Genomic DNA, 16,239 nt, shown 5'->3' on the forward strand with positions numbered 1-16,239 from the left:
CTCTCCCCGCAAACAATCAGCAGCTTTGTTTCAACACTCACTTCCCTCTTTCAAGAAAAGAAAAGAAAGAAAAGAAAAGAAAAGAAAAGAAAAGAAAAGAAAAAAAGAGCATGATCTGCTTTTTGCCCCTAGGCAATTTGGCTCCAGGGACCACACATTCGCACCATAAGATGCACAGACATTTCCCCTTACTTTTTAGGAAGAAAAAAAGTGCTTCTTATGGAGCAAAAAATATGGTATCTCTTTTAAATTGGTATATCTTTTCTGAAAAGTTACAGACAGTCCTTGGAACCACCGACCCTGCAATTTTGTACGAGTCTCAGGGAAATAGCCATGTCGCCCTTAGCCAACAACAACAGCCAAAGGCTTACTTTGCCTTAGCCAAATTCTACAAAGCCACATAACTGGATGGCACTATATCTTTGGTTATGCAAACTAAGTTGATATTATGGGAATAATCAAGGTGCACATGGTTCAAAATCTACATGCTGGTGCTGCTCATTCACCAAAGAAAACAGCCCTTTTCTCTGTTCACCCAATCACAGCGCTGGACAGAAGACAAGATGCATTGTGTTCTTTTCCTATGGTTAGTTTTTAAAGCTATAAAGGCCTGTCTGGGTTTCTTCTTTTGTTTCTGTTTTCGGATCAGAAAGGCAAGGTTAGGAAGGAAGTTGCCATATACTCAATCAGACCACTGGGCCATCTAATTTCGCACCCCAGGAGTTCCCAAATTTGGGTCTCCAGCTGTTTTTGGACTACACTTCCCATAATCCCTGACCTGTTAGCTAGGGGTGATGGGAGTTGTAGTCCAAAAACAGCTGGAGACCCAAATTTGGGAAACACTGGTCTATACTTGCTCTCAGGATTTCAGATGGGGGTCTTTCCCGGCCTTTCCTGGAGATTCACAGATTTTAACTTGGGACCTTCTGTGTGCAAAGCGGATGCTCTTCCGTGGAGCTATGTCACTTCTCCTAAAGGCTGTTTTTGGATGCCAACTCCCATCAGCCCAAGGCAGCAGAGCCCAATAGTCAGATGATGCAAGCTGTGGATCACCAGTTTCACCAAAGATTCCCCATCTCTGGTATGAACAGATAACATTTGCTCTGAGCTCCACTCATAGACCCTCCTGGACCACCCCTACCTAGATTGACCTTTGACCCAGAGAATTCTTCCCCTGAGTACCACTTTTAATTTTGGGGTGACGTGGCCCCTTCCCAACAGAAGGGGCCATAGCATGGGTACATTGCATATGGAAGGTTCAAGAGTCAGCAGATACTTAGCAAAGTTCTCTCTTGAGACCCTGGAGAGCCACAGCCAATCAGAGCAAGTCAGCCGCTATGCCTGGCCGACCAATGGTCAGTCTCAGAAAACTGTGAAACCATTGCAGTGGAGCAGTGAGAGTGGGTGGAAGCGGGTTCAAATCCCCACTCAGCCATGAAGCTTGCTGTGTGACCTTGGTCCAGACATTATATCTCCACCTAAGCTACCTCACAAGGCGGTTGTGAGGGTTACATTGGGGCAGGAAGAGAACCGTGGACAATGCCTCAGTCACCTTGGAGGGAGAACCGTGTATCAATGTAATAAACTCAATATAATCCAGGTTCATATGTTTCCTTAAGGGGCACCACTGGGCTGCATCCTAGCTCTGAAGGAAGACGCCATCTTGGAAGGCACAGCAATGTGTCTCCTAGATAGATGGTTTATATCATATACTCATCACCCCAGTTACCACTTCTCTTTTATCTGCTGTTTCTGAGTTCCTTCTCTCCTTAGATTTATTTTTGCTCGTTTCTTGACGCCTACATTACTTAAGAAAGGCTGCCAGCATTATTATTCCCTCCCTCTCCTTAAAAGCTGAGTGTGTTCTGGTGCTTTGGTGTTTTCTAGGAAATACAACATCTCACCTTTTGCCAGATGGAAATTCTGGGAATGCTCCCTCGTGTAACTTGCATCTTCAGAGTTCTGCTAAAAAATAAAACCTGAGCTGCCTCGTCTGTAACATCTCAAAACGCTTTAGGCACTTTCTGTGACCTGCTCTTATACCCCTCAGATTTTGGTTCTGGTGTTAAGTGGCTTGCCCATTTATTTATTCCAGTCTGCATTTGGGTGTTATGACAGTGTTTGAGAACTGTCTTCTCTACTGATGCACTTGAATGTTAAGTGTGTTTATTGCTATTTTAAATCTTGGATTTTAATGTCTGTATTTTATTGAGGTAGTGTAGCCTACTTTAAAGGCACACTTTAAAACCATTCATTAATCAATTGTCATTATTCTAATTAAGAATAAAGAAAGTTCACCTTCTATAAACTTCATTCATAAATGTGGTGGAATAATAGTAATAATAGTTATTGATAATAATAATTTCCAAGTAACACTTTAAGGAGGAGACATTATAGGATTTCACTGTAAAACTCATTGATAGCTATAGTGGTTCCTGCTGGTTGTGGTGTGGAGGATTCCAGTGAAAATGTCACAAAATAGTGAGCAAGCCTTTGAGTTTCTCCAGAGCTGTTAATCAGGCTAGAATGTTAAGGGAAAATGAGATGATGATAAACACAGGATGTCTGCAGATTGAAACATTCTTAAGGTGAATGCTGGATCGTTGGCATCAAAATACCAATACATTCCCCCCCCCTCTTTAATTTGGATTTTTCCTTTCACAGGACAATCAAATAAACAAAACAAAACAAAACAAAACAAACAAACAAACCCAGCCCCAACTACAGTCGTACCTTGGAAGCCGAACACTTTGTCACGCGGACATTTTGACTCCCAGTGTTCCAGTTTGTGTACGTTCTTTTGGAACCCGAACGTGCGGCGTGGCTTCCGATTGGCTGCAGGAGCTTCATGTAGCCAATCAGAAGCCGTGCCTTGCTTTCTAAATGTTTTGGAAGTCAAACGGACTTTCAGAACAGATTCTGTTCAGCTTCCAAGGTGCCACTATACTGCCAATTGTGGGATATGTAGTTGCTTTGCTTCTGTTTCCCAGTTATGTAGTTCAATAAAGGTTCATGCTGTTATTACTCTGTTTTGCCTCGTGGGAACCCACCTACACTTCAGGCCGGTCACCCTCTCTCAACCTAAACTATCTTGCAGAGTTGTGGTGAGCATGAAATGAGGAAGAGAAGCACCATCTACATCCGCTTGAGTTCCTTGGAGGAAAAGTAGGATATATAGTAAAGTAATAAATGTATGGGGGACGCGGGTGGCGCTGTGGGTAAAACCTCAGCGCCTAGGACTTGCCGGTCGCATGGTTGGCGGTTCGAATCCCCGCGGCGGGGTGAGCTCCCGTCTTTCGGTCCCAGCTCCTGCCCACCTAGCAGTTCGAAAGCACCCTTAAAGTGCAAATAGATAAATAGGATTTATAGCGGGAAGGTAAATGGCGTTCCGTGTGCTGCGCTGGTGCTGGCTCGCCAGAGCAGCGATGTCACACTGGCCACGTGACCCGGAAGTGTCTGCGGACGGCGCCGGCTCCTGGCCTCTAGAGTGAGATGAGCGCACAACCCTAGAGTCTGACAAGATTGGCCCATATGGGCAGGGGTACCTTTACTTTTAATAAATGTATAGGCCAGATATAAGTTCTTCAAACTTTTGTTCTGTAAAGCCTCTAGAGCTATATTTCAGTATGCTCTTCTTTTGTTTTTAGCAGGCTTGCATTTAAATGTGGCTTGATTGGTATCCTAAGTTCATTTCCGTGACTTGTTCCTTTTGTGGCTTTAGCCATTCTTTTGCAGGGGGCGGGCAGCTGTGGAGGTTGAAAGGAGGTATAAATACAAAAATAAAGCTCTCCCCCCCACTTCTCTCTCCTGATTGGCAGACCCCCAAAGGCACTTGTGCCGAATCTGTGAAAACCGCCATTGATGCAGGTTACCGCCACATTGACGGTGCTTTTGTGTATTACAATGAACATGAAGTGGGACAGGCCATCCGGGAGAAGATCTCTGAAGGAAAGGTCAAGCGTGAAGACATATTTTATTGTGGCAAGGTGAGAAATCCTAATTATTGGTGAGGGTGAGGGTGGGGAGTGTCAGGAACACATCTCGTTGGCCTTAACCTGCATTTTGTTTTCTTCAAGTCAAAGGTGAAATGTGGGAGGTTTTGGCAGGTAAGGAAACAAAGGAAAACTGTGTGCGGTGCAAGCAGCATTGGAAGGAGCTACAAGCCACACTCTCCAACCATCCTGAAATTCCTGGGACAGTCCCAAAAATCCTTTAGCCATCCCGGCTTCTCACGGTGTCACGGACAGTCCCGATCTCCTAAGAAAATCTCTCCTTGCTCTCTGTTCCTATCTTAATTATTTGCTTGGCTGATGGACTGGTGTCAAGGCTCATTTCTCACAAAGGCTTTATATGTAGCTTCAAAAAGAATATATATATATATATATATATATATATATATATATATATATATATAAATTTACTGTCTCCACCCCTCAAGAAAGATATTGTAATGATATGAGAAGCCTTTCTTCAGATTCTGCTCTTCAGCAACTTAACGTCTTTGCCATTGGCCTTGACAAGTTTCCTCTTAAAATTTCCATATTGAAAATTACAATAATATAAAACAATATACGTAATAATAATAAAAAATCCCAGTGCAATCAAAGATAATAGACCCACTTAGGATTTTAAAGAATCTCCTGGTCTCACTGCACTAATCCTTTCCTCTTTTTTTGCTACACAGAATTTCCTTGTTGTTAAAGCACACAGAGCTGTTCCGTAGGTCACAGAAGAGTACACATTTCCTAATAAAAACACTAAGTTTTTGTTTGGAAGAGTTGGTTAATTGGTTAACAGCCTGCCCGCTGCTCCAAACCTTGAGTGGAAGGGCAGGCTGCTGGCAGAGCAGCACCCCCACCCCCATTCAGCAGCCCAGGAGTGTGGGGCATGGGCGCACAGCCTTCCCGTTGCTCCAAAGCTTCCCGGGGCTGCAGGGGGAAGCCGAGGCTGCCAGCAAACGAGCGCGGCTCCCCCACCCCCCAAGAGCAGTCCAAGAGCGTGCCACACTCCGGCAATTTGGCTCCAGGGACCACACATTCACTCCATAGGACGCACAGACATTTCCCCTTACTTTTTAAGAGTAAAAAAGTGCGTCCTATGGAGCAAAAAATACAGTATTTCCCAAGTACCTTTGCCTCAGCACATCATAGAAGAAGCATTTCAGCAAACAATGTTATGGTTCAAATTACATGTGCAGATGATGAGATTAGACAAATTCATGGAGGATAAGGCTATTCTATCTCCACAGTCAGAAACGGCATGGATACCTGTTAAGCCATTGGGATGTCCTAGCTCCTGCCCCCAAAACATACAAGCAGAGGCTCTTACTTGTAAGTAAGAGATATTTCTTAGGGCAAATAATGATACAGATTAAGGGGCAGACAAGAGGCTTAGAAGTCATGATTCAAGAATTCAAAAGCAGGGCAAGAGGTTCAGAACTGGACAGAAGCAACAGAGATGTCTCAACAACTTGACACACCCCATCTGCCAAGCTTTTAAAGACAAGGTGTAGCATGCTCACCTGCGACACTTGCTCACCGTGGGGGAATGTTGAGACTATACCATTTATAGTTTTGTACACTCGTAACATAGAGGCTTCAACATATGCACACACTTTCATCCTCCATCTATTTATTATTATTATTAAATTTGTATACTGCCCTTCACCCATAGATTTCAGAGTGGTTCACAACAAAAAAATTACAATATAAAAAAAATAATATGTAAGCATCTAGGTAGGCAAGAGGCATGATCACAGTTCAATGACATATTACAGCCAGGCAAATGCACTCAGGTAGGGCACAGAAAAAGGGGAAGAAATGGAGGCATTGAGAGATTTTACTTTCTTGGGCTCCATGATCACTGCAGGTGGTGACAGCAGTCATGAAATTAAAAGACACCTGCTTCTTGGGAGAAAAGCAATGACAAACCTAGACAGCATCTTAAAAGTAGAGACATCACCTTGCCAACAAAGGTCCGAAGAGTTAAAGCTATGGTTTTCCTAGTAGTGATGTATGGAAGTGAGAGCTAGACCATAGAGAAGGCTGATCGCCAGAGAATTGATGCTTTTGAATTATGGTGCTGGAGGAGACTCTTGAGAGTCCCATGGACTGCAAGAAGAACAAACCTATCCATTTTTAAGGAAATCAGCCCTGAGTGCTCACTGGAAGGACAGATCGTGAAGCTGAGGCTCCAATACTTTGGCCACCTCATGAGAAGAGAAGACTCCCTGGAAAAGACCCTGATGTTGGGAAAGATGGAGGGCACAAGGAGAAGGGGACAATAGAGGCCGAGATGGTTGGACACTGTTCTCGAAGCTACCAGCATGATTTTGACCAAACTGCAGGAGGCAGTGGAAGACAGAAGTGCCTGGCGTGCTCTGGTCCATGGGGTCACGAAGAGTCAGACACGACTAAATAACAGGGCACAGAACAGGGGCAGTGAGGAGCATGGCACGGGAACAGCCCTCAGGCCCAAAGAGAGAGGCATGGAGGGCTACATTTGGACCCCAAGCCTAACATTTTTGACTTCTTATTTAAGGCCAACTCCACAAGGTCCTCTAGCAAAAAGACCCTGTGAAGGGCAGAGGTTTTCAACCTTTTTGAGTCCACAGTTCCCTTGACCAACTACATTCTTTCTGTGGCACCCCTGTGGGGCTCTGGAGCCCAGTTATGTCAGAGGACCATTCGCCTGTGGAGCTTATAGCCAGGGATGCTGCAATAAACAGCTGTACAAGCCTTTGGGAGGCAGAGACACAAGAAGAGAAGAGAAGAGAAGAGAAGAGAAGAAGAGTTTTGGATTTGATATCCCGCTTTATCACTACCCGAAGGAGTCTCAAAGTGGCTAACATTCTCTTTTCCCTTCCTCCCCCACAACAAACACTCTGTGAGGTGAGTGGGGCTGAGAGGCTTCAGAGAAGTGTGACTAGCCCAAGGTCACCCAGCAGCTGCATGTGGAGGAGCGGGAAAGCGAACCTGGTTCACCAGATTACGAGTCTACCGCTATTAACCACTACACCACACTGGCTCTCCTACAAGCCTACTGCTATCTAAATAGAACTGTTTGGTTTTCTGTATTCTTGCCAGTGTATCATAAACAAAGATGTTGCAAAAGTGCCATTTCCTCTGTTGCACTTCTGTCCTTCCCTCACCCCTTTGCCTAACCCAGCAATGTTTTTGAATGTTTCCTGGCTCTCTCTTACAAGCTCACCATTAGTTATGCACCAGGTTGTGCCCAAGCATCCATCTGGATGGGAAGCAAAAAAACAACAACTGGATGGGAGGAAAAAGGGACAGAGACCGGTGTTGCCTGTGGTACCCCTGGCCATCATTCAAGGTACCCTAGGCTTCCACGGCACGCTGGTTGAAAACCACTGGTTAAGAGCATTGCTAAAGCCTTGTCTCTATTATCTCCATTGCTGTTTACTAACCTAAAGGGAATATTCCAGCTGTTCCTGTTTCATGCTACTTTTTATTTTTTTAAATTCAGAGCCATGACAATGCAGTTTGGGAGGCGAGCTGCAGAGTAGGAAAAGTGGGGTGGGGAGACTCCCTAAGAATCCCAAGGACTTCTGAAAGGGGAGAATGGTTGGTATGAATGTGGTTCCAATTACCCTGGAGACTGCCACATTAAACAACTGGCTTTCAGGGAGGGAAGGGCTGAAAATAAAAGCCCTTAGGCTGAGCCTCCGTCTCTGAAGCTGCTAATTGATCTGTGCCGGACTGCAGGAAATGGCTAATTTCTTGTGTCTAAGTCTTGATTTTTATATTTTTGAAAGGGAAGAGGAGGCCGCTGAAATCTAGACAGCAATCTTTAAGCCTTAATCTCCAGTCAAGTAAACCTCTTGAATGAGGGAGAAGTTGGTCTCAAAGCCACCAATGAAGTGTTATTTCACAAATCCTGAGTGGCTGGTTGGTGCCTAATGAGAAAGAGAGAGCTATAGAATTCCTAACATGAGAAAATGGTCAAAAACTGTCCAAGTCACAATGTGGCTTCTACATTTTTATATGACCGTGTGGTTGTAATGGTCAGAGAGCTGGACTAGGAGACCAGGGTTCAAATCTCCACTCAGCCATGAAGCACGCAGGAATGACCTTGGGCTAGTCACTGTCTCTGAGCCTCCCCCAAAGGGTTGTTGTGAGGTTAAAATCGGAAGCAGAGAAGAACAGTGTATGCAGCCTTGAGCTCCTTAGAGGAAAGGTGGGATAGAAATGTCATAATAAATAACAATAAATAGATGATAAGAAGCATGACATTCAAACAGGACATCCGGATCGACCACTGGGTCCGCCTTTTGCTGCTAGCCAGCTTGGAGCAACAAATCTTGCATATTCTTCACACTGGTAACATTGTCTTAGTTCATCTGAGACATTGCAGCCCAGGCATAGGCAAACTCGGCCTTCCAGATGTTTTGAGACTACAGTTCCCATCATCCCTGACCATTGGTCCTGTTAGCTAGGGATGATGGGAGTTGTAGTCCAAAAAACATCTGGAGGGCCAAGTTTGCCTATGCCTGTTGCGCAGACCATTCTGCTTGCCAGATTCCAGAATCTAGGCAGAGATTGGGGCATAAGCCATGAGGCACATTTCTTGATGAAAATTTGCTTTCATTCTGCTCCATAGATACTGTGGGGCAATCGTCTTCACTGCAGCTGCAGATTCCCCACCAAAGTGACACAAGTATCAACTGTAGAGTTGCCTAACTCGGCAGCATTTGGAAACTTGTACAGGAAAGGAAAGGATTGTCACAAAATATCTAGCACCACCATTAACAGCTGCAAGCACTGTCATAACAAAACAGTGGAAAGTCCTGCAAAATAATAAAATCTTACTGTAATGGGTCACTTCCCTTATCAGATCATACAAGATCATACATCAGATCTTGAGTTTAAAAAACTGATAGAGAATTTTCCTTGAGATACCATTGGCTATGCCCACATGATACATTAAAAAAACCCACCTTATATCATCTCAGCATTCATGGAGAATCCTGGGAACTGAACTTTGTTAAAGGTGCTGGAAATTTTAGCTCTGTGAGGTCAGTGCTCTATAGTTTGTTAAGTCAGAAAGTGGCATAAAAGTGCTTTAAATGCATTGTGTGGATGTGGAAAGGGATATATTAAGTTGCTGATCAGTGGAACCTTGGTTCTCGAACTTAATCTGTTCAACTCCCAAAACGTTAGAAAACCAAGGCACAGCTTCTGATTAGCGCAGGCACCCCGGAAACAATAGCCGACAGCTGCATCGGACGTTCGGCTTCCGGAAAATGTTCGAAAACCGGATCACTTACTTCCAGTTTTTTGGCATTTGGGAGCCGATTTGTTTGTCAACTGAGCCATTTGAGAACTGTACAATTTATTATAAGTGACAAGTGTGTTGGTTTGTTGGAATATTTCTAGATAATATGATTGTTCCTTTTCCTTCTGCATAATTACGATTGTTACCATCTATTTATGGAAGCGTTTTGTCTAAAATTCTTAGGTTTTGATGATAAGCAGTACAAAGGACACTTTAATAATCCAGTTCTAACTATCTTTACTCAAAACAGCTAGATCTCTGAAATCTGTAGAAGCTCTAAAGCAGCTTTCAACAATGCCTTGCCCTCCAGAAGGTTTGGACTCCAGCTCCCATCGCCCTCACTCAATTGGGCCAGTGGCTGAGGATGAAGGGAGTTGTAGTCCAACAACATCTGCAGTGTGCCAGCTTGAAGAAGGCTGAGCTGGAGTTAGGCAACTGACTCATCAGAAATTATTCCAAACTCGCAAGTGCCAGGATAATTGTGCACAATCAAAAATTATTTGCTGACTGAAAGCAGCAGCATCTGTATTCTGGCACAGTTCTCAAAGCAAAGCATTATTTTATTTTATTGCATGCAAAGAACTTGAAGGTCCAACCCCCACCCCACCCCCGATTTTCCTTCACTGCCAGAAATTTTGGTTGTTTGGCTGCTCCTCCCCACCCCCACCCCAATAGTTCTTCTATTTCATTAAGTTGAAAGCAATGTTTGCAGAGAAAGTGATGTCCTGGGACAAAAGAATAATTTGGCAGCTTCCTGGTGCTCTCACTTATTGACACATGACTGCTATGTGCACTGAGAAGATCCTCTTGAACACAAATAGTAAAAAAGAGTTGGGAAGAGAGAAGACCCATGATGAAACAAGAAGCTAATATTTACAATGCAAAGAATAACCCAGCGTTCATAGCCTTTCCTAGAAAGGGTTTTTGTTTTTGTTTGCTGGAGCTGCTTGCCATGCACACTTTGAAAATGATCAAATGAAGCCAAGAACTGGGTCCTATTCCTGCAGCAGAACTGTATCCATAACTCCTCAGAAGTAAGCCTCATTTAGTTAGATGGGATTTACTCTCAGGTAACTGGGTGTAGGATTGCAGCAGTACAGGAGACGATATATGGAAACCATCTCGATTTGAGGATTGGAAGAACGGAAAATTCACACAGGACTATTATTACTATTGGTGTTTATCAGCTTAAGGAGACTATCAGAAAAGATCATAAAGAAAAAAGAGAAACTATATGAACAAGATGTGATGTGGAAACAGCAAGACAAGATGGGATAGAACTATGAACTTTGTTTGGACTGATTTGGACTGATTGAGACATTAACGCAGCAGCAAGAAGATGATCAGAATCCCCCTTCGGATCTTGAAATATGGGTCCCCCCAACAAAATTTAAAATTCGGCTTTGTAATTCGGAATTTATGTGATATGATTTAATTTGATGTGATTGGCCAGTTAATAAAAATTATTATAAAAAAAAAGGATTGCAGCAGTACAGTTTACTTCTGTTGAAGTGGCTACTTCTGGACTGCCATGAAAGAAGAACAAAGAGTTTTGTGGCACCATAAAGTCTAACAATTTACTATGGCAAACACTCTCGTGACCTAAAATTTCTTTTGTTAGATACATCAGTGTTGGGGTTTAGTTTGGCCCAGCAGGTCTAATTTTGGCTATGAGGCAATTTTCTCCAGAGCTGTCCCTTCATATATATGATCACGCAGATAAAGTCATGGGTTCAAAGGAACAATCAGGATACTTAATGTGTGCTCTCCAATTGGGAACTCCCAAGTGCAGCCAATCCTTGCCAAGACAGGAAGTCACCATGACATTAAGCCATCTTTCAGCAGGGATCCTGAGGTCAAGCAAAGGAAAAATGGATCATCTGACATCAAGCACTCCTTACTGCTGTTGCAATTATTGTTCATGGAAAATTCCATACCCTCTGAAAGAACAGTTTTTGTTGTGACCTTGCTATTTATAATGGTTCTCCAAGTGTAGCTGCCTGTGGTTAACTTCGGTCAACATGCTCTTGCAATGCCATATTTTCTTTGTTTCAGCATTTAGCTTGCGGTGAAGGTTCTATCACATTTATTTACGTTTTCTTCCTCTTCTCCCTCAAGCTGTGGAACACATGCCATCCACCAGAGCTGGTGCGTCCAACTCTGGAGAAGACATTGAAGATCTTGCAGCTTGACTACGTTGATCTCTACATTATTGAGCTGCCGATGGCTTTTAAGGTAAAGAGAAAAGTTGTGTTAGAGCTCCTCCTAGTGTTCCAGTCTGAACTAGGAAGAATACCTGGAGTAAACTTCACATTTACAGGTAGAGAGGCCACTGACTCACCACCCAAAATGCATCTCTCTCTCTCTCTCTCTCTCTCTCTCTCTCTCTCTCTCTCTCTCTCTCACACACACACACACACACACACACGGAGGCAGATTTGCATATAGGGTAAGTTGCACACACTAATTTATAAAAACATAAATTTGCCATGAATTTTTTAATTTGCCAAGCAAAGCGAGACCTTTGGTTTAACGACTTGCTCGTTCAACATTCTGTCTGTAGTGCTGGCAAGCAAGGACTGGAGAACATACAGCTTTTGTGTAGAATATGCATTCCTTGCAAACATACAAGCAGGGTATGAGGGGAGGCAAACAGGAATTCCTTTAGGCAGATCATTCTTTCATGTTTGTACCCTCAGATCTTGACAACTCTGTGGAATTTTTTTCAGTCCTTTCCCTCTCCTCCCGCAAATCCCACAACGCTCCAACAGTCATTTCAAAGGGCTGAGCTACACATTACTAAATTCACTCTTTTTAAAAAGCAGGCTTCATGCTGACACTTTTCTTTTCATGGAAAATCCCAGTTCAATGCCATACACCCAGTGCAGATCAGGGTGTGTGTGTGTGTGTGTGTGTGTGTGTGTGTGTGTGTGTTGGTTTCCTGCTGAAAAACAACTCTCTGGCTGCCATGTAGTTAACAGCACCTATGGGGACACATAGCCAGGTATATGTGTATAGGTGGGATAACAGAGAAACCAGCATGCTTGTACATGGGTTCAGAGTAATGTGTGAATGAGCATAGAGGGAAAGGCATGCAGGCATCGGCTGCTGGCCAGAAAAAGGATATTGCTGTTATTATTGTTATTTTGTGTGTGTGTTGTTTTAATGTATTGTATTGTAAATTGCTTTGGATATAATTTTGATCAAAAGGCAGAGTGTAACTTGTTAAAATAAATCAGACGTCACTTGAAGCCCAAGCCCCTTCTTGGGAATCAAGGAAGCAAACTTGCAAAAGGCAGTTTGTTTTGTAATGTGAGATCTCTGAAGACCACTGGAATTTCAGAATGAAATTTGGTACATGTGTTCAAGCAATGGAGATACATTTCAGCTGCAGATGACAAAGTTCAACCTCCATGTCCATTTTCTGTTAACCTAAGTACACATTTATTCTTATGTGTGCTTTCTTTCCCATTGAATCACTTACCACCTTCTTCTACACATATCTTTCTATCTTTCCAAGAAGTCCCAAGGTAACCACTGCCTCTCCCCTGGAAAGTAAAAAACAGAATACTTATGTATTGTGGATTTCTCTTCTACAAACATATTTGTGTGTGTGTTTTTCCCCTCAGCCTGGAGAGCGCATCTACCCAAAAGATGAAAATGGGAAATGGATGTACCATGAGACAGACCTATGTGCCACTTGGGAGGTAAGTAGATCTGAAGCTGCTGTGGGACCATCATCTTTGCATCTCCTAAGCCCAGGTGTGGGCAGACTTCACGCCCCTTCCTCTGTCAGCTTACCTGGTTACCTTTATCTTCATTTTTCTGGCCTGAGGCTGCTAACAATGTCAAGTAGGTCTGGATTTTGACACTGCTCTACTTCCTCACAGTGCTCCCAAGCTAGCTTTGCTTTGGAGAATTGTGGCTCCATGAAGACTACCCCAGATAGGGCCTTATTTTCCCCCTCTCATCTGACCTTCCCATCAACACTCTATTTCACTTTTCTGCCTATTAGTTTTTTTCCTTCTTCCTTTCCCCCTTTCCCCCTTCTGCTGTGGAGATAAATCACTTCCTTGTCTTTCCTTATTTAAGTTCTTGAACAAAGGCTATTTCTTCAGCAAAGTCTGCCCCCTCCAGAAGCTTCTTGGCCTTCTCCTGTCCTCCTCTACATCCTGGCTCTTTCCTCACTTAGTTGCTACTGAGACCCCTCCCTCCTTCCCTCCCTCCTTGGAGAATTGCTATAAATCTTCTATTCGGCTGCCTTCCCACTGTTTTGCCTGTTTTATTCCGACAGGCTTTGGAAGCGTGTAAAGACGCAGGGCTAATGAAGTCCATTGGGGTGTCCAACTTCAACCGTAGGCAGCTGGAGATGATCCTCAACAAACCAGGACTCAAGCACAAGCCTGTCAGCAACCAGGTAATGGTGACGTGCAAAGTGAGGCAGTGACATGAGCATGCATCTTGTTGCTTTCGCATCATCTGACATGCACTGTATGCGTTTGGCACTTGGGTGACGTATCAGAGTACCAAAGTGTCAGGGAACTGCCATCGGAGGAACAGGTGGTGGTGGGGCTCAGGGAGGCTGGGAGAGACTCAACAGCTGAAGCAGGAACCAGCAGGGGGAGGAGTGTATCTCTGAGGGAATGCGAGCAGGTGGGAGGGCTCCGAGACACTTCCAGCGAGAACAGTGGGGAGGTATCTGAAGCTCCCATAGGGAGACCCACGCCTCGCCGGAAACTGTCACGCCGTGAGTCCAGAAGACGTGTTTCCGTTAAGGAGCTCTTATGCTGGAAACGATTCCGAAAACAACCACTGTCGGAATCTGCAAGTGATTAGAGCAGACATGTCTGAGGAGCTCTGTCACACACAGAGGTTTGTGGAGTTGCACAAACTCTGAGGGACTACGATTTTACGCACAAGCAGCTCATCATCCCATCACAGCATTCCGACAGTCTTTGTAAGCTGCCTGTGCAGGAGAAGGCATCATGAGCGACCCAGCCGGAACCGAAGGAGCAGGGGTTGGAGCTGGTCCAAGCTTGGAAGAAAGGTACCGAGCGTTGGAAATCCAACTGGCGCTGCAGACGGCGAGGCTTGAGGAGAGAAGGGCTCAGGATGCAGACAAGAAGGGGAGAGCCACCCAGTTCACCAGAAAGGTACCAGGATTGGTGCAGAAGTTTGGGGGGGACCCCAAGGACTACCATGCCTTTAGAACAGAGATGCAATATGCCCTCAATGTGCAGTTTGATGAATTCCCTGACGAGGAATCGCGAGTGGCTTTTGTGATTGGGCATCTTGAAAAAGGGGCGAGGGACTGGGTTAGACCCCTGATGGCAACGCATAATGACGTCCTAAAGGACACCATGAAGTTCTTTCGTGCAATGGATCTCATGTTTTCCAGCGATATTGAGGAGGGAGTGGTGCGCAGACAGCTAATGGCTTGCAAGCAGGGAAGCCGATCTGTCCGTGAGTACTGGACTGAGTTCACCATGCTGGTTCACAGATTGGGGTGGGACTTATCGGCGGCACCCATTCAGATGCTATTTGAAGAAGGTCTTTCTTCGGCTGTGAAAGACGAACTGTCCCGGAGCCCCAGGGCGGTTTCTATGGATCAGCTGACCAAATCTGCGCTGACCATAGGAGCGCGCCAGGAGGCGAGAGCCTTGGAGAGGCGGGAAGGTAAGGGGGAACGTTGGAAGGAGTTACGCATTCCAGACATTCCTGAGCCAGCTTTCCCGCCGGCAGAGCCGATGGAAATCGGAACAGCTCGCGCGCGCGCAGTTTCAAAGCCCAGTGAAGGGGGTAGGAAGGAGGGAAAAGGCACCCGGAAATGCTATCTCTGCCAACAGCCAGGTCACTTTGCCAGAGTCTGCCCCCAGAGGAAGGAATGGCAAGGGATGGTGGGAGCTGTTGAGGGAGGAGTGGAGGAGATATCGGAGCAAGTAAAAGCCAACGCCTGGCTGCCACCGTCGGGGCACAGCAGCCAGGCCAAAGAGCAGTGAAAGTGCCCACGCCAGAACCTCCCAAACCTGCCCTAGTGATAGAAGTGTCACTAGAGTTGCAAAACGGATACCCTCTGAAGATTAAGGCGCTGTTGGACTCAGGCAGCTCCTGCAATTTCATGAGCAAAGAGTTTGCAGCTGAACACCAGATACAGACGATCCCTTTAAGCAACCCCCTACAGGTGACCACGATCGATGGCAGGGAGCTGTTGGGAGGGGAAGTCAGCTTGCAGACCGTCCCAATGATAATGAAGGTGGCAAGGCACACAGAACTGATAGCGTTTAATGTGGCCACCTTGGGAGGGGCTCCCATTATTTTGGGGATGAGCTGGCTGGCGTTACATGATCCACTGGTGGGCTGGCATCAGAGAGTGGTTTCCTTTGGTTCCGCACATTGCTTAGAACACTGCAAGGAGGGAAAGGGTTCAGCAGGAGCCCAAGCTACCCTAGCAGGGACAGAAGTAACGGAGAAGGTGAAGGTACCACGACAATACGCAGATCTCAGCGACGTGTTCAGCGAAAGGGAAGCTGACCAACTACCCCCGCATAGACCCTTTGATTGTCAAATCAATTTACTGCCTGGGGCGCAGCTCCCCGCAGGCAAGTTGTATGCCATGTCAGACAGAGAAATGCAGGAGCTAAGAGAGTTCATTGACAAGAACCTGAAGAGGGGTTTCATCAGAGAGTCAAGAGCGGTGGGAGGTAGTCCAGTGTTTTTTGTGGATAAACAAAACACGGACAAGCCGAGACTTGTGTGTGACTTTCGGGCCTTAAACGCAGTGTCAGAACCATTGGCCTTTCCCATGCCTAGAATAGATGACATTTTGAACAGGGTGCGGAAGGGAAAGATTTTTACCAAGCTGGACCTAAGGGGGGCGTACAATCTGATACGTATAAGGAAAGGGGATGAATGGAAAACCACCATGTTCACCCCTTTGGGGGC

The 16,239-nt window shown here is 45.2% G+C and overlaps 1 protein-coding gene across 1 annotated transcript in view; it reads left to right on the forward strand.

Annotated features, from left to right (window-relative positions):
- Positions 1-16,239, forward strand: part of AKR1D1 (aldo-keto reductase family 1 member D1) — a 42,594-nt gene that overhangs the window by 14,525 nt on the left and 11,830 nt on the right. Inside the window, exons 2-5 of the mRNA XM_082240630.1 lie at positions 3,819-3,986; positions 11,416-11,532; positions 12,927-13,004; positions 13,592-13,714. Coding sequence (XP_082096756.1) covers positions 3,819-3,986; positions 11,416-11,532; positions 12,927-13,004; positions 13,592-13,714 — 486 coding nt within the window. The remainder of the gene's footprint in view (positions 1-3,818; positions 3,987-11,415; positions 11,533-12,926; positions 13,005-13,591; positions 13,715-16,239) is intronic.

Source organism: Podarcis vaucheri (assembly GCF_965113315.1).
Source record: "Podarcis vaucheri genome assembly, chromosome: 10".
Lineage (NCBI taxonomy): Eukaryota > Metazoa > Chordata > Lepidosauria > Squamata > Lacertidae > Podarcis > Podarcis vaucheri.